Source organism: Anthonomus grandis, chromosome 10 (genome assembly GCF_022605725.1).
Source record: "Anthonomus grandis grandis chromosome 10, icAntGran1.3, whole genome shotgun sequence".
Classification (NCBI taxonomy): domain Eukaryota; kingdom Metazoa; phylum Arthropoda; class Insecta; order Coleoptera; family Curculionidae; genus Anthonomus; species Anthonomus grandis.
The window spans coordinates 1,928,641-1,941,791 of NC_065555.1; the positions used below are offsets into that span (position 1 = coordinate 1,928,641).

At 32.6% G+C, this 13,151-nt stretch overlaps 1 protein-coding gene across 1 annotated transcript in view; it reads right to left on the bottom strand.

Annotated features, from left to right (window-relative positions):
- Positions 1 to 5,758: 5,758 nt before the first annotated feature.
- The window catches only part of LOC126741472 (cholecystokinin receptor type A-like), a 116,099-nt gene continuing 108,706 nt past the window's right edge, over positions 5,759 to 13,151 (bottom strand). Inside the window, exons 9-10 of the mRNA XM_050447886.1 lie at positions 12,410 to 12,549; positions 5,759 to 6,120 (exon numbers count right to left, since the gene is read on the bottom strand). Coding sequence (XP_050303843.1) covers positions 6,095 to 6,120; positions 12,410 to 12,549 — 166 coding nt within the window. The 3' untranslated portion in view covers positions 5,759 to 6,094. The remainder of the gene's footprint in view (positions 6,121 to 12,409; positions 12,550 to 13,151) is intronic.

Genomic DNA, 13,151 nt, shown 5'->3' on the forward strand with positions numbered 1-13,151 from the left:
ATTCTTGGAGTGCATTAATTTACGAATTTAAGAGCCAAGACTAAAAATTCAAGGAATTAGGAGCCAACATTAAGAATCCAAGAATAATGTGAAAAAAATTAGTCTTTCAGTTAAAGGATTGAAAAATTAGACACTAGAAATTTAAGAATATTTAAAAAATACCCTTGCCCACAAAGGACTGAACCACAAAAATGGTTCAATTATAATAAAATTAGAGGTTAAATAATATAAGTTATTTATTAAATTAGGTTAAATATTCTTGGCTTTCAGAAATCCAAGGATTCAATAACCAGGACTAGAAATTCAAGAAAATTTAAAAACATTAGTCCTAGAGTACATGGATTTAAGAAGCAAGACTAAAAATTAAGGGAATTAGAACCAAGACTAAAAATCTAAGAATACTTTGAAAAAATTAGTACAAGGATTCAAAATCCAAAAGGAATTGAAGCATATAAGAGTCCGGTCCAATAATTCACAATAAAAAAAAATAGTAGACTCCACGGAATTAAGAAATTATCCTTGGGATCCAAGGATACATAAGCCAAAACTAAAACTCAAATGTTCTTCAAAAATTCAGTCTAAAATTTAAGGAGCCAGATCTAAAGATACTTATAGAATATTTATTATTGGCACTCAAGGATTTATTATCCAATACTAAATCTCAAAAATTAGACTTGGCGTCCAAAGATTCAAGGATGTAGCGGCCGAGACTGGAAATCCGAGAATATCACATTAAACACTACTATTAGAATCCAAGGATTCATGATACAAGACTAAAACTTAAAAATGAGTGTTGGCGTCCAAGGTTTTAGGAATCGTGCCTTTATTGGGATTGTAACTGTGTCTTAAGAGGCAAGAGTAAAAATCCAAGAACAAAATTAGTCTTGACATCCAAGGATTCGTGAACCAAGACTAAAAACTGAAAGACTGAAACTAAAAAATGGTTTAAAAATGTAGTATTGCCGTCTAGAAATCGAAGGAGTCAACAACCGAGACTAGAAATCCGAGAGTACTTAGAAAACAAGTAGACGCTTTGCGTCTCAATTCTCCACAATTCCACAAAAAATCTCCACAATTGTCCAAGGAGTGACCTGTAGAGGAAAGGGACCTGCCGTATCCTAGTAAAGCCGCGTCCAGATCTGTACGACGCCGCGCAACCGTACCACGTCGCGAACCAATTTAAACGTCGAAACGAACTCCGTCGCGAACTTAAAAAGTGTCGGTTTTCTGACGAAACATCAAAGGATTGATACGCCAAGCAAGTCTGGACGGGAAACGAACGACAAGACCGTACGACACGATTTGTTTCTTTATTTTAGTATTATTTTCGCTATCGGCAGGTGTCATGGAGTGGACTGACGAGCATGTATATCTCTTTTAATTGCGTTCTATAGGCATCATGAATGTTTATGGAATCCAAAATATGCATTATATTACAACAAAAATAAAAAAATTGATTCTTTTTGACTCAAATATCCTCTAAGTTAAATACAACGGAGGATGAAATTAAAAAGACGATAACTAATTTGCTTTCCTCATTTCGAAGGGAGAGGGCAAAAATTAAAAAAAGTGTAGGAACCGGAAAAGGTATGTTTTAAAATAATAACTTTAATTTTGCAATATAATTTGGGTATGTTTTATTTTCAAAGCAACTGGCTTCATTTTAAGATATTCAAAAATATCAGTAAAATGGATCGCACAAACGGTTGCAATGCGAGGTGCGAAGCGCTGTTCGGTACGGCGTACGTGAACGTGGGTTTTCTGCTCGCATGGTGGTACGCGACGTGGTACAGATCTGGACGCGGCTTTAGGCTCCGAGTTCAAACCTTAGCCTCGGTACGATCCTTTGTTCAACTTTTTCTTTTTTAGTACTTCGAAAATAATAACATCTATAGTAAATACAGAGAGAAAAGGGAAGGTTTTATTATATATTATAATCAGAAATAAATTTCATTTAAATATTACTTACTTATTTCTGGGTATCATGCTTCAGAGAACCATGATGTGTTACAATACGCTCCGCTCTCAAGTAACCCCGATAAATATAACTAATGTTGAATGATATCTTCAGTGATCCCTTCTTATTTTATTATTAAAGTACGTTTCTAATTTTAAAACTCAATTTGGCAAAAATTTGTTAAAAGTCAAGTCAGTGTCATTATTTCCTAAATAAACCCCAAATACCAAATTTCAATCAAATCGGGACAATAGGAAAAAAGTTAAAAAAAAAATTCCATATAAAATAATAATACATAATTATTAAATCCCCATTAGATTTTTTTTTTATCATTAGGACCCACTGTGTTGTAATTTTTGTCTAGCAAAATGCCTTGTATAGACCACTGTGTCGCATGAATATTATAATAATACACGGTATATTCTAAAACTTCAAAACTTTGCCAAGTTATCGCGGCTAAAAGAAGACGATTTGGTAAAAGATATGCCTATATTCAGATTTTCCAGAGTCTCTTGAATAATTCCATACCAATTTCAGGAAGTTCTGACCTATTTTAGGCATTTTATCAATGAAATTACGAGGCAAGTCCGAGCCGCCGATTCATCTACGTTGACGCCATGTTGTCATAACCGCCATTAAAATTGGGCTTAAACGTCAAAATCGACCATTTTCAGACGATGATTTCGGGCATAAAAAAAGGTTTTTGCCTTATGATTTGTACATGGAAAAATAGTATAAAGCCTTAGGAACAGATAAACATCAATTCTGGACCGATTCCAATTGATTTTAGTAGTTAAATTTTGATTATAAAAAGGGTCTTTTCTCGGCGGAAATCGTCATTTCGTTGCCATGGAGACGCGACCATAGGCTTGTTGACACAGACCTTGTCCCTATACTTTTACATTGGGTGCTGGACCGCTAACTATATTGTACCATGCGTTGGCTCCCGTGGTCTCGACGGTATGACTGGTTGATTGGAACGGCTTTTTTTTTGGGGTTTTTCTTAAATAACAGCGCGTTGCGGAAAAACGGTGACATTTGAAGAAAAACGGTTTTTACTGGATTATAGCCAGATAGTGTCCGGTGGTGTCAGAAAAAAAATGGTTTTCGCAGGTGTCATAGGTATGCCAGTATTAAGCGTCAAAGTTAAAAAAAGGTGTAGAGTAAAAACTACTCTACGTAGAAAGTTGTAGACTATGTCGAGAAATAGGCTTTAAAAAGTTCTTAAAACGCTGAAAGTTTGAAGTTTCTAGGTGCCGCCAAGAAAGAATTATGAAGAAAAATAGAAAAAATCGGTCAAAAAAAGGCTCAAAAAGGGGTTCACATTTCTTAACACAGCTCACCCTGTATAATACCTAGCGCCATGAGTAATACCTTTATTTAATCCTAAAGGATTAGGCTTTCAAACAGTGTAAACAATAAAAATTTAAAAAAATGTTTAGAAGTAAAAAAAAAAAATAATTCTCAAAAAATTCACTTTTTTTTTTGAAAAAAAAAATTTAAGTTTAAACTCGTTTTTCTCGGAAGCAGTTGCTTTTTGAAAAAAACAGTTTTGATAAAAAAGAAAGCTACATTTACGTAGAAAAGCGCTGTTTTATCTGCATTATCGGGAACATTTTTGTTTAGGCCCCACAACCGGTTAAGTCCGCGAGGTACCGCGCAAAAAGTTCAAATTTCATTCACAGAAAAATCCCACTTCCAAAGGGTTTATCTCAAAAAGCGCCCTTTCTGCACTGCTTCCCGTGGACGGCTTTGACGTCAATGAGTTTTAGAAAATTCGGCTCAGTCAATTTTTCTCCACCGATCAAAGACCCTGTTTTCACGAAAAAAGCGATTTTACAAGCAAAATCTACACCATCACGTAGCCCCAACCTTCCCACATACAAGGGTGAAAACCAGAAAAAAAAATTCGCCATAGAAGCAAACTTATTAACGTTTATGTGACGCAGGGTCCTGAAAATACGCGAAGCATATTGTAATGAGTGTTGCATTGCAACTGAAAAGCTAATACTAAAAATTTCAAAAGGGGTTCACATTTCTTAACACAGCTCACCCTGTATAATACCTAGCGCCATGAGTAATACCTTTATTTAATCCTAAAGGATTAGGCTTTCAAACAGTATAAACAATAAAAATTTAAAAAAAATTTTAGAAGTAAAAAAAAATTATTTTCTCAAAAAATTCACTTTAAAAAAAAAAAAAAGTTTAAACTCGTTTATCTCGGAAGCAGTTGCTTTTTGAAAAAAACAGTTTTAATAAAAAAGAAAGCTACATTTACGTAGAAAAGCGCTGTTTTATCTACATTATCGGGAACATTTTTGTTTAGGCCCCACAACCGGTTAAGTCCGCGAGGTACCGCGCCAAAAGTTCAAATTTCATTCACAGAAAAAGCCCACTTTCAAAGGGTTTATCTCAAAAAGCGCCCTTTCTGCACTGCTTCCCGTGGAGGACTTTGACGTCAATGAGTTTCAGAAAATTCGGCTCAGTCAATTTTTCTCCACCGATCAAAGACCCTGTTTTCACGAAAAAAGCGATTTTACAAGCAAAATCTACACCATTACGTAGCCCCAACCTTCCCACATACAGGGGTGAAAACCAGATAAAAAAATTCGCCATAGAAGCAAACTTATTAACGTTTATGTGACGCAGGGTCCTGAAAATCCCCTGAAAATACGCGAAGCTTATTGTAATGAGTGTTGCATTGCAACTGAAAAGCTAATACTAAAAATTTCAGACTAAGAATCAAGACTAAAAATCGAAGAATACTTAGTCTTAAAATGTAATAATTCAAAGAATCAAAAGCTCAAACCACCACAAAAAATTCAAGGATTTAACTTTGGACTAACTTGTTAAACTGGACTCAACTTTATAAAACTAAACCCAAAAATTCCGAATAATAAATTTTTAAATTCAAATAAATTTTAAGCCGGACCTGTGCAACTTAAGTGGCTGAGACTGAGGTCAGACGTCTAACAAAATAGTACGTGGGCGTATGTAGTCAAATTTTACGAACCAAATGTATAAATTTTTTTAAAAATGTTTAAAAACATTAATTTATTTAATGGAATGATTAAATGTCGCTTAGAATATTACTTTATGACTCTTTTCACGTAAAATGTTGCGATTCAAACATGCATGCCATGCGGCAATATAAGCAACACCGGCACACGGACTATTCGCGGCACATCAAAGAACTTTGAACTGGACTTTATATGAATATATAAAAATGATTAGTGCTTTTTTTTGTTGAAAAAATGAGTGTATGACTACCTGGTATTTATAGGTAGACAGATCGTTTGAGAAAAAACGTGTTTCCATACACGCTCCTAAACCAAAATTTGCCACCGTTTGACGTCAAAACTTGTCAAAATTGTCAGTTTTTTCCCCTTAAAAAAATAAAAATCCGTTAGTACAAAATTATGCCGAAATCAAAAACCCGTAAACGTAGAACGCGCAGCAGATCCCGAATGGGCCGAATAACCCGAAACCCGTTTCTAAATTTCCTGCGCCATTTCAGGCGGATCCACAAAGGAAAACTCGTCAGTCTTATAGCGAAAATGGGCGCGAAACGTTGGAAATCGATGACGGAAAGAGAGCGATCCCCGTTTAAGAACTTGGCCAAAAATGCCCCCAAGAGGGCCAAAAGGGAGGGTTGTAGAGCGGCACCAAGTGGAAGAAAGAGCGAACGTAAAAAACCCTTAGAGGAACGCAGAGCGTGCAAATGTTTGGCTAAATAAATCGTTTATAAAAACTTATGGAACATTTTTATTTAAACACAGAACCATTTATTTCTTACAGATATCCAAATTCACATATAAACTTTATTAGTTATAAACAATCAATAAAAAAGCTATCGCTATACGTAAATTACATTATGTACATCTCAAGAAATCACAGTCACTTTTTTGACTTTGAAAATGTTCTCAGGTACAATCATAATTCAAAAAAAAATATTTATTGCACAATTTGTAAATTGATCAAAAAGCGGTTCTCGACTGATGCCCGTTGCACAGTCCGGTTTGACTTTTCACCCACGATATTTTATATCTGAACGATTCGTCCTCTGGATTTACTTCGATTAGCGCGACAGTCGTTATTCCTGATGATGTCGAGGGTTTTGCGTGATCCGAAACGCTGCTAAACACGATCCTCCGCTTCTGGATCTACAAAGAAAAAACCGCGTGTTAGAGAGATAAACAGAGGAAGAAGAATTCTCAAAGGGACATATATGTGCTTGTATGTAGCTCAGTGTTTGAAAAGTACAGTTCTGAATGAAAGTGTTTCTTATAGCAAGAATAGCGAAAATATATTTGAACAACTAAGGGTAGATTTAAAATATAAGAATAAATCTTTTCTGGTAGGAACATTGTATAAACCCCCACAGGTTAGCTACACTTTTTTGAATAATATAGAAACCTTCTTGTCTAATATGTCTACTTCACATGACTACATAATATTAATGGGCGATTTGAATATAATTTTTTTTTGTAAAATCTGTTGAAAGTGATTATATGGCATCATTGCTTGAGCTTTTTAACTTAAAACAACTTGTCTCTGATCCCACAAGGATTACTAGAATTAGTTCAACTTTAATTGATATAATATGTGTTGATAAGCAAATAAATGTCATTAATTCAGGTACTTTAGATATGCTCAATTTTACGGATCATAGACTCGTGTACTTAATAATTGATATTAATGTTCCTAAAATAAGTAATAATCATACAATCATTCATAAGATTATGAATCTATTTTGGAGCAAGCATTTTTAAATGATAAAGTGACTCTTTTCAGTAATAATCTTAACGAAATCTTAAATAAGCATGCTGCCCTAAAATATTAAAAAAAACTAGCTAAATTAAACATAAACACTTCTACCTAGACATCAAGAACTATTTGTCATTTGCTATTCGTAGTGAAAAAAAGGCATATATGTCATTTGAACTCCACAAACATAAAAGGGATACAAAAAAAATTTGGCATAAGTTAACAGATTGGAATATAAAGGATAATAAAAACATCTGAAAGATGTCAATGAAATAAGTGTCGCTTCTGCAGATGTATAGATAATTTACAACTGAATTTCTATCGGGATACAAGGCTGGAAAAGCTTAATAATGCTGAACTTGTTTTTAATGACATCTCAGAATATGATATTTACAAGTGATTTAAAAGAATAAAGTCAAAAAGTATGGGTGTTGACTAAATAAGTTATAATCTTGTTCTTTTTAGCATTGAGCTTATTGCTCCATTTCTGACAAAGGAGTTTAATTTATCTCTACACAAAGGGGAATTTCCACAAATATGGAAAACTTCTATTATAAAGCCCCTACCAAAACAAAAATCTGATTGAAATCTTTCAGAGCTTCTCTTTTACCCATCTTTGCCAAAACGTTTGAATTAATAGTGTTGGATTTGTTGCTTGAATTTGTAAATATGCATGAAATTATATCCTCAGTACAGTCTGGTTTTCGGAAAAAATCATGGAACAGCTACAGCCCTGACAAAAGTAGCTTGCGAGATATCAACCAATACGGACTCCTCTTGCGTTTCTTGCCTGGTACTGTTAGATTTCAGTAAGACCTTTGACCTTGTAAATGCATCATTAATTTCAAATTTTACTCTATTTCCCGCGGAATATGTACCACATTTTTCTCCCATTATCTGGGCACGATGTGCAAGGTCGAAGCACTTGTACGAGAGCAACGACGATGAACACAAGTAAATTTTCGGTGTCTGTACTAAGTCAATCATGAAAACAATTTAATGAATTTTCGGTTTAAAAACCATTGTGGTGAGCCTGGAGGGGGATCCCCGTTAAAAAGACCACAACTGTCTTATTCGGTAAGTGCTCATTTGAGTAGTGTGGTACATTCGTTTTTTTTTTACAATTTTCTTACTTGCGTTAGCAATTTTCAAATACAGTCCACAACCTTTTTTAATTTTCTATTTATGCGTTCACAGACCTCATAAATCATGAGATGCTGTTGGCTAAAATAAGCTTCTTCGATTTTCCAGTGAGTGTTTGCAAATGGATCCAAAGTTATCAGGACACAGATTGTGGCGCTGGATGGAGCAAGATCTAAACCTGTTATCACTGGTTATGAAGTGCCCCAGGGTAGTATCCTCGGGCCTTTATCATTTAGCATCTACACTAGCGATCTTCCAGAGCAAATTCGGTTCTGTTCTGTAAATCTTTATGCAGATGACACACAGCTGCTATCCGGATTTCCTCTTCTTAATGCATGTCAATGTACGCAGCAAATTAATGAGGACTTAAACTCAATATTTAAATGGTCAAGACAGTATGGGATGATTTTGAATGCTAACAAGAGCACATACTTACTCATGGGTTCTAATACATTATAAAAAAATAATTTCTTCAATCTAATTTCACTACTTTGCATATAAATAACAGTGTCCTTCCTTGTTCAGCATCAGCAAAAATTCTTGAAAACCTTTCAGGTACATGTCAATAAAAAATTATCGTGCATGTACGCTTTACTTAAAAATTTGTATCAATTTAAATATTATTTGCCCAAAAATGTCAAATTAATGCTTGTGGAGACTCTTGTTTGGTCACAGCTAGATTACTGCAATGTTGTTTTTTACAATTACCTCACTCTTGAAATGAAGATATAGCTCAACACGCTTCTATGAGATTTGTTTTCAACATACAAAGATTTGATCACATAACACCAACATATGTTGACAATAAAATACTAAAATATGATAGGAGAGCAGCTTAACATGTTGGTCAGTTTGTTTATAGAATTTACAAGTCGAGGTACCCTAAATATCTTTCAGATTATTTCACAGCAAGACAAGATTTACATAGTCATAGCCTAAGAAACATTATAAGATTTCAAATATCAGTGCATAGAACTGAAGGTTTTAAAAACTCATTTGCCTACCAGGGTGTATTTTTGTTAAACTCTGAAGTATACAACTTAATGAGATCATGCTCACTTTTCACTTTCAAGAAGATATACAAGGCTTTTCTGTTAGATTCACATATACCTTTATTGTAACGAGTTTAGTATAAAGTAGTATTGTATTGAAACTGCCCACTAATACTGTATTTTTTAGGTAGCATGGAATAACACATTATATGAATCTTACCTTTTATGTAATATTTTGTTGTTGCATAATAAACGTTTATTTATTTATTTATTTATATATATACAAGGTGTCCATTTAATATCGCGGTGCTCGATTGCGGCTAAACTTGGAAAAAACCTTTAATAGTGAGAATGTTAATTGAGTAAGAAGGACTCATTTTTCAAATTAGTTTGGTTGAAGTCCCAAAAAAAGCGTGATACATACTTTGAACCTAATTTTTTTTTTTGAAATGGGAGTCTCATTTAACTCTCTCTTTAACTCTGAAATTGTTTGGCTCTAAAGGGCTTTGTCTAATTTTTAACAACTTAAAAAAAAATCACTAAAATATTGCCCACCGACGTTATTTATCCTTTTGAAAAATCTATGTAGGGTCCTTGACTTAGTTCAGTTTATCTTATGAAATTCCAAAATGTATTAATTTTTATACGGGATGATCAAAATCGATACTCAACTAATGATATTTTAAATTCAATTTTATGCTATTTTTTTTAAATGGAACACCCTATATTTAGTAACGCGTTTGATAGAATATTCTTTTATCTTTAATTTGATACCAATAAATTTTCCATTATTCAATTTTTTTTTTCATAGGCATTACAACGTTTAATTTTACTTGAGAATTATTAAAGTATACTGTAAGCGTATAGAGTATAAAAAACAAACTAGAACAGAAACAGTTTTAAATGAAGAAATCAAAGTCGGTTGGAGAAAATCCGAAAATTACAGTAAGACAAAAAAGTGACTTACAAATAGGTCCGTTGGAAAATGCCACAAGAAAAATTAATATCACCCCCATTCATTTCAGTTACATCACGGATTCATCAAAAACATTAATTAATATCTTCCGTAGATTTACCGACTTGAATGAAATCCAGTAGCGTTAATTCTGGTGACATAGGAGGCCATTCAGTTGGGCCTATCCAATTCTCTCTTAAGAAATTTAGAAAAACTTTTCCTGTTGAACGATTTTCAAAAATGATGGAACAATAATAAAATCATGTAATATTGCACCCCCAAACCATCATTGTTGGAAATTATTGATAAAAACTCGATGGAGATTCACAAAATCATTTCTGTGGAACGTACATTCCTTAGTGAAGGGCACACGTTTAAAAAAAATCTGCTGCTTTATTTTGTGCCTTGATGTAGCTGTATGTACATGATAGGGATCGTATTTGTTTTTCTTGGGATATTTGGATGATTTCGATATTTCGTAAGTTTTTACTTATTCGTTCTCTACAAACTAAATTCCAGTGTTGCAACAAACGACATGGTGATTACCAATTGGTTTTTTTCATATAAACTGTTTTCGTTCTAGTTTCCTCTTGTACGGGATATAGGTTATTAGGAAATTTTTCCTAATAATAAACTCTTGAAGCCAAAAAACACTTTCCAAGGCATTTACCGATAACGTAAATAATTTAATTTTAATTTTTATTGGTACAATAATTTAATTTTTTGTCGATTATTTTAGTACATAATTTTGGTAGGTACAGTAACCCTGTATCTACCCCATTTATTATCTAAGTATCTAATATACACACAAAAGAAAATACCTAATAGTATACCCAAGTTATATAAAAATAATTTCTAAAAGCACCAGGATTTAAATTTGTATATCTGCTTAATTATCACTTGCAAACTTAAAGTCACATTTAAAAGAGTTTTTTTTTAACTTTTTATGTTTTCAAAAATATATGATCGACATTTTTTCTTAAAAACATCAATTTTTTGGCAATTTTTACTCATTTTGACACAAATCTACTTAACATGACTGATAGGTAACCATTATAATTGACGTCACACAAAAAAGCATAAATGAATTATGGCCAACTTATTACTTGTAAGACAAAATTTCTTATTTTTAAATGACATATCAGGGGTTAATAATAATTGACTTTTTTTCCTACTAAAAAGTGTTATATAGAATTGAACAGAGATTTGATTCCATAAAATATCTATAAATTGTTTTCCATCGTAACTGTCTTATGAAAAATATGTGTCACTCTTCCTTTAAGAGCAAATGTTGAGAAAACGGTTAAAGATAAACGCAAACTTGTTGAAGATAAGAGAATGCTCTATCAAAATGCGTTACTAGATATAGGGTGTTCTATTTAAAAAAAGTAGCGCAAAATTTAATTGAAAATATCATTATTTGAGTGACAATTTTGATCACTTTGTATAAAAATAAATAAATTTTGGAAAGATAAAATGAACTTAGCCAAGGACTCATAAACAACATCGGTGGCAAATATTAATATTTAAATCAAACATTGATTTTCGTGAAAATTTCTTTAAATTGTTAATAACTAGGCAACGTCGCATTTTAGGGCAAAACAATTTTAGGGTTCAAGAGAGAGTCAAATGAGACTCCCATTTCAGAAAAAAATATAGGTAAGTCCATTAAAAAAAAAAAATTCAAAGTATGTACCACGCTTTTTTGGGACACCCTGTATCAATCAAACTAATTTTAGAAACTAGTCATTCTAACTCAATATTAACATTCCCACTATTAAAGGTTTAGCCGCAATCTTAAATGGACACCCTGTACATATAAAAAGGAGAAAATTAAACTTCATTTGTTGGCTTAGGCATTTCCTATTATCTTTTTAAATAAGGTAAATTAATGTTTAACCGTAACTACGTAGTTTTAATTAAAGTCTGATGATGCCGTAAGACGAAACGCGTAACCAACAACAAATAAATGCTGCGTTTAGTTTTCTCCTGCTTGTTAAAGGCAGAAGATGCCTTATGAGTTCTTTGTTCAACTAATTAGGCAGAGATGAATATATATATTAAATATCATTATATAAGCTGATGGGGAACGCGAGTTTGTAAACATTAGCACTGAAATTACGCGTTCAAATTTATGTAATTGTTTGTTTATTCGCGTGGGGTTTTTCATACAAAAAACTGAAAATGTAACGAGGCTTTCTATGTTTTTCTTTCATTTTCGTGAAAAAAAAATTTAATGTGAGTTAGTCCGGTATGGGACTTTTTGAGTGGTGAATGGCCTGGAAAACGGACAACCGTAATGTTACGAAAATAACCATTCAGAGGGAAATAAATAGAAAAATAACAAAATTTTTTTAACACAAAAAGAGATAATAACATCGATATATCCGAAAGTGTTTACGAAAGTTTAAACATGAAATATAATCGTGGCACATCAAAAAGTGTCTGAAATTTTCAAATAAACTGATATATTCTTACTGGGAAAAAATGCCCATAATTCTGGACTCGTTTAACCGATTTTACTGAAATAACTTTTATATAAAACATAATAAAATAGAGAAAAAATTCCATACTAAAAGTTAGGTAATAACTTACCGGATCGTCCGGAATAACTGATCCTGCCCATAAAATAGGTGGAATCGTTTTCCGAATTCGGTTGTAGTTTTTTCATGACGATATTTCGTTGGGTTCCGTGGACGTTCCTCGTTAACGAGCTGTCTGGCAGACAATAACGCCTGAAAAATTAGATTATGTCATTTTTATTAACTCTTAATGGATTTGTCATTTCTGTAAAAAATTTGACAAATGAATGAATAAAAATAATATCTATATTCAGAATTATAAGATTATTACATGATTAAATCTTAAAGGGTGGTGAAATCTAGCTTGTTTAATTTCACATTTATTAAATGTTTATAAGAAAAATAATTTACTGATATATTTGTATAATGTGCTACTATCCATTAAAAGCTGGAAAATATGATGCTGTGTAATATTAAACATAGTTCAACTGAAATAATAAAAACTTAAATTTTTTCTGCGAATTTTGAAACATTTTCTTGTGATTTTTGTTAATTTTTTTAATGAAAAAAATTTTTGAGAAAAACGCTAAAATAGATGACCAATGATTTTATTAGAAGAAGTTGTGTTCCAATTTTCAACTCTCTAACTTCATTAGTTTCAGAAATATGAGCATTTTGTGCCTAAGATCTTCAATTTCTTTGCACTTTGAAAGCGAGTTTCTTCATTGTAAAAAATGTTTGAGAAAAACGCTGAAATACTTGTCTAATGATTTTAGTAGACGAAGTTGTGTTCCAATTTTCAACTTTCTAACTTC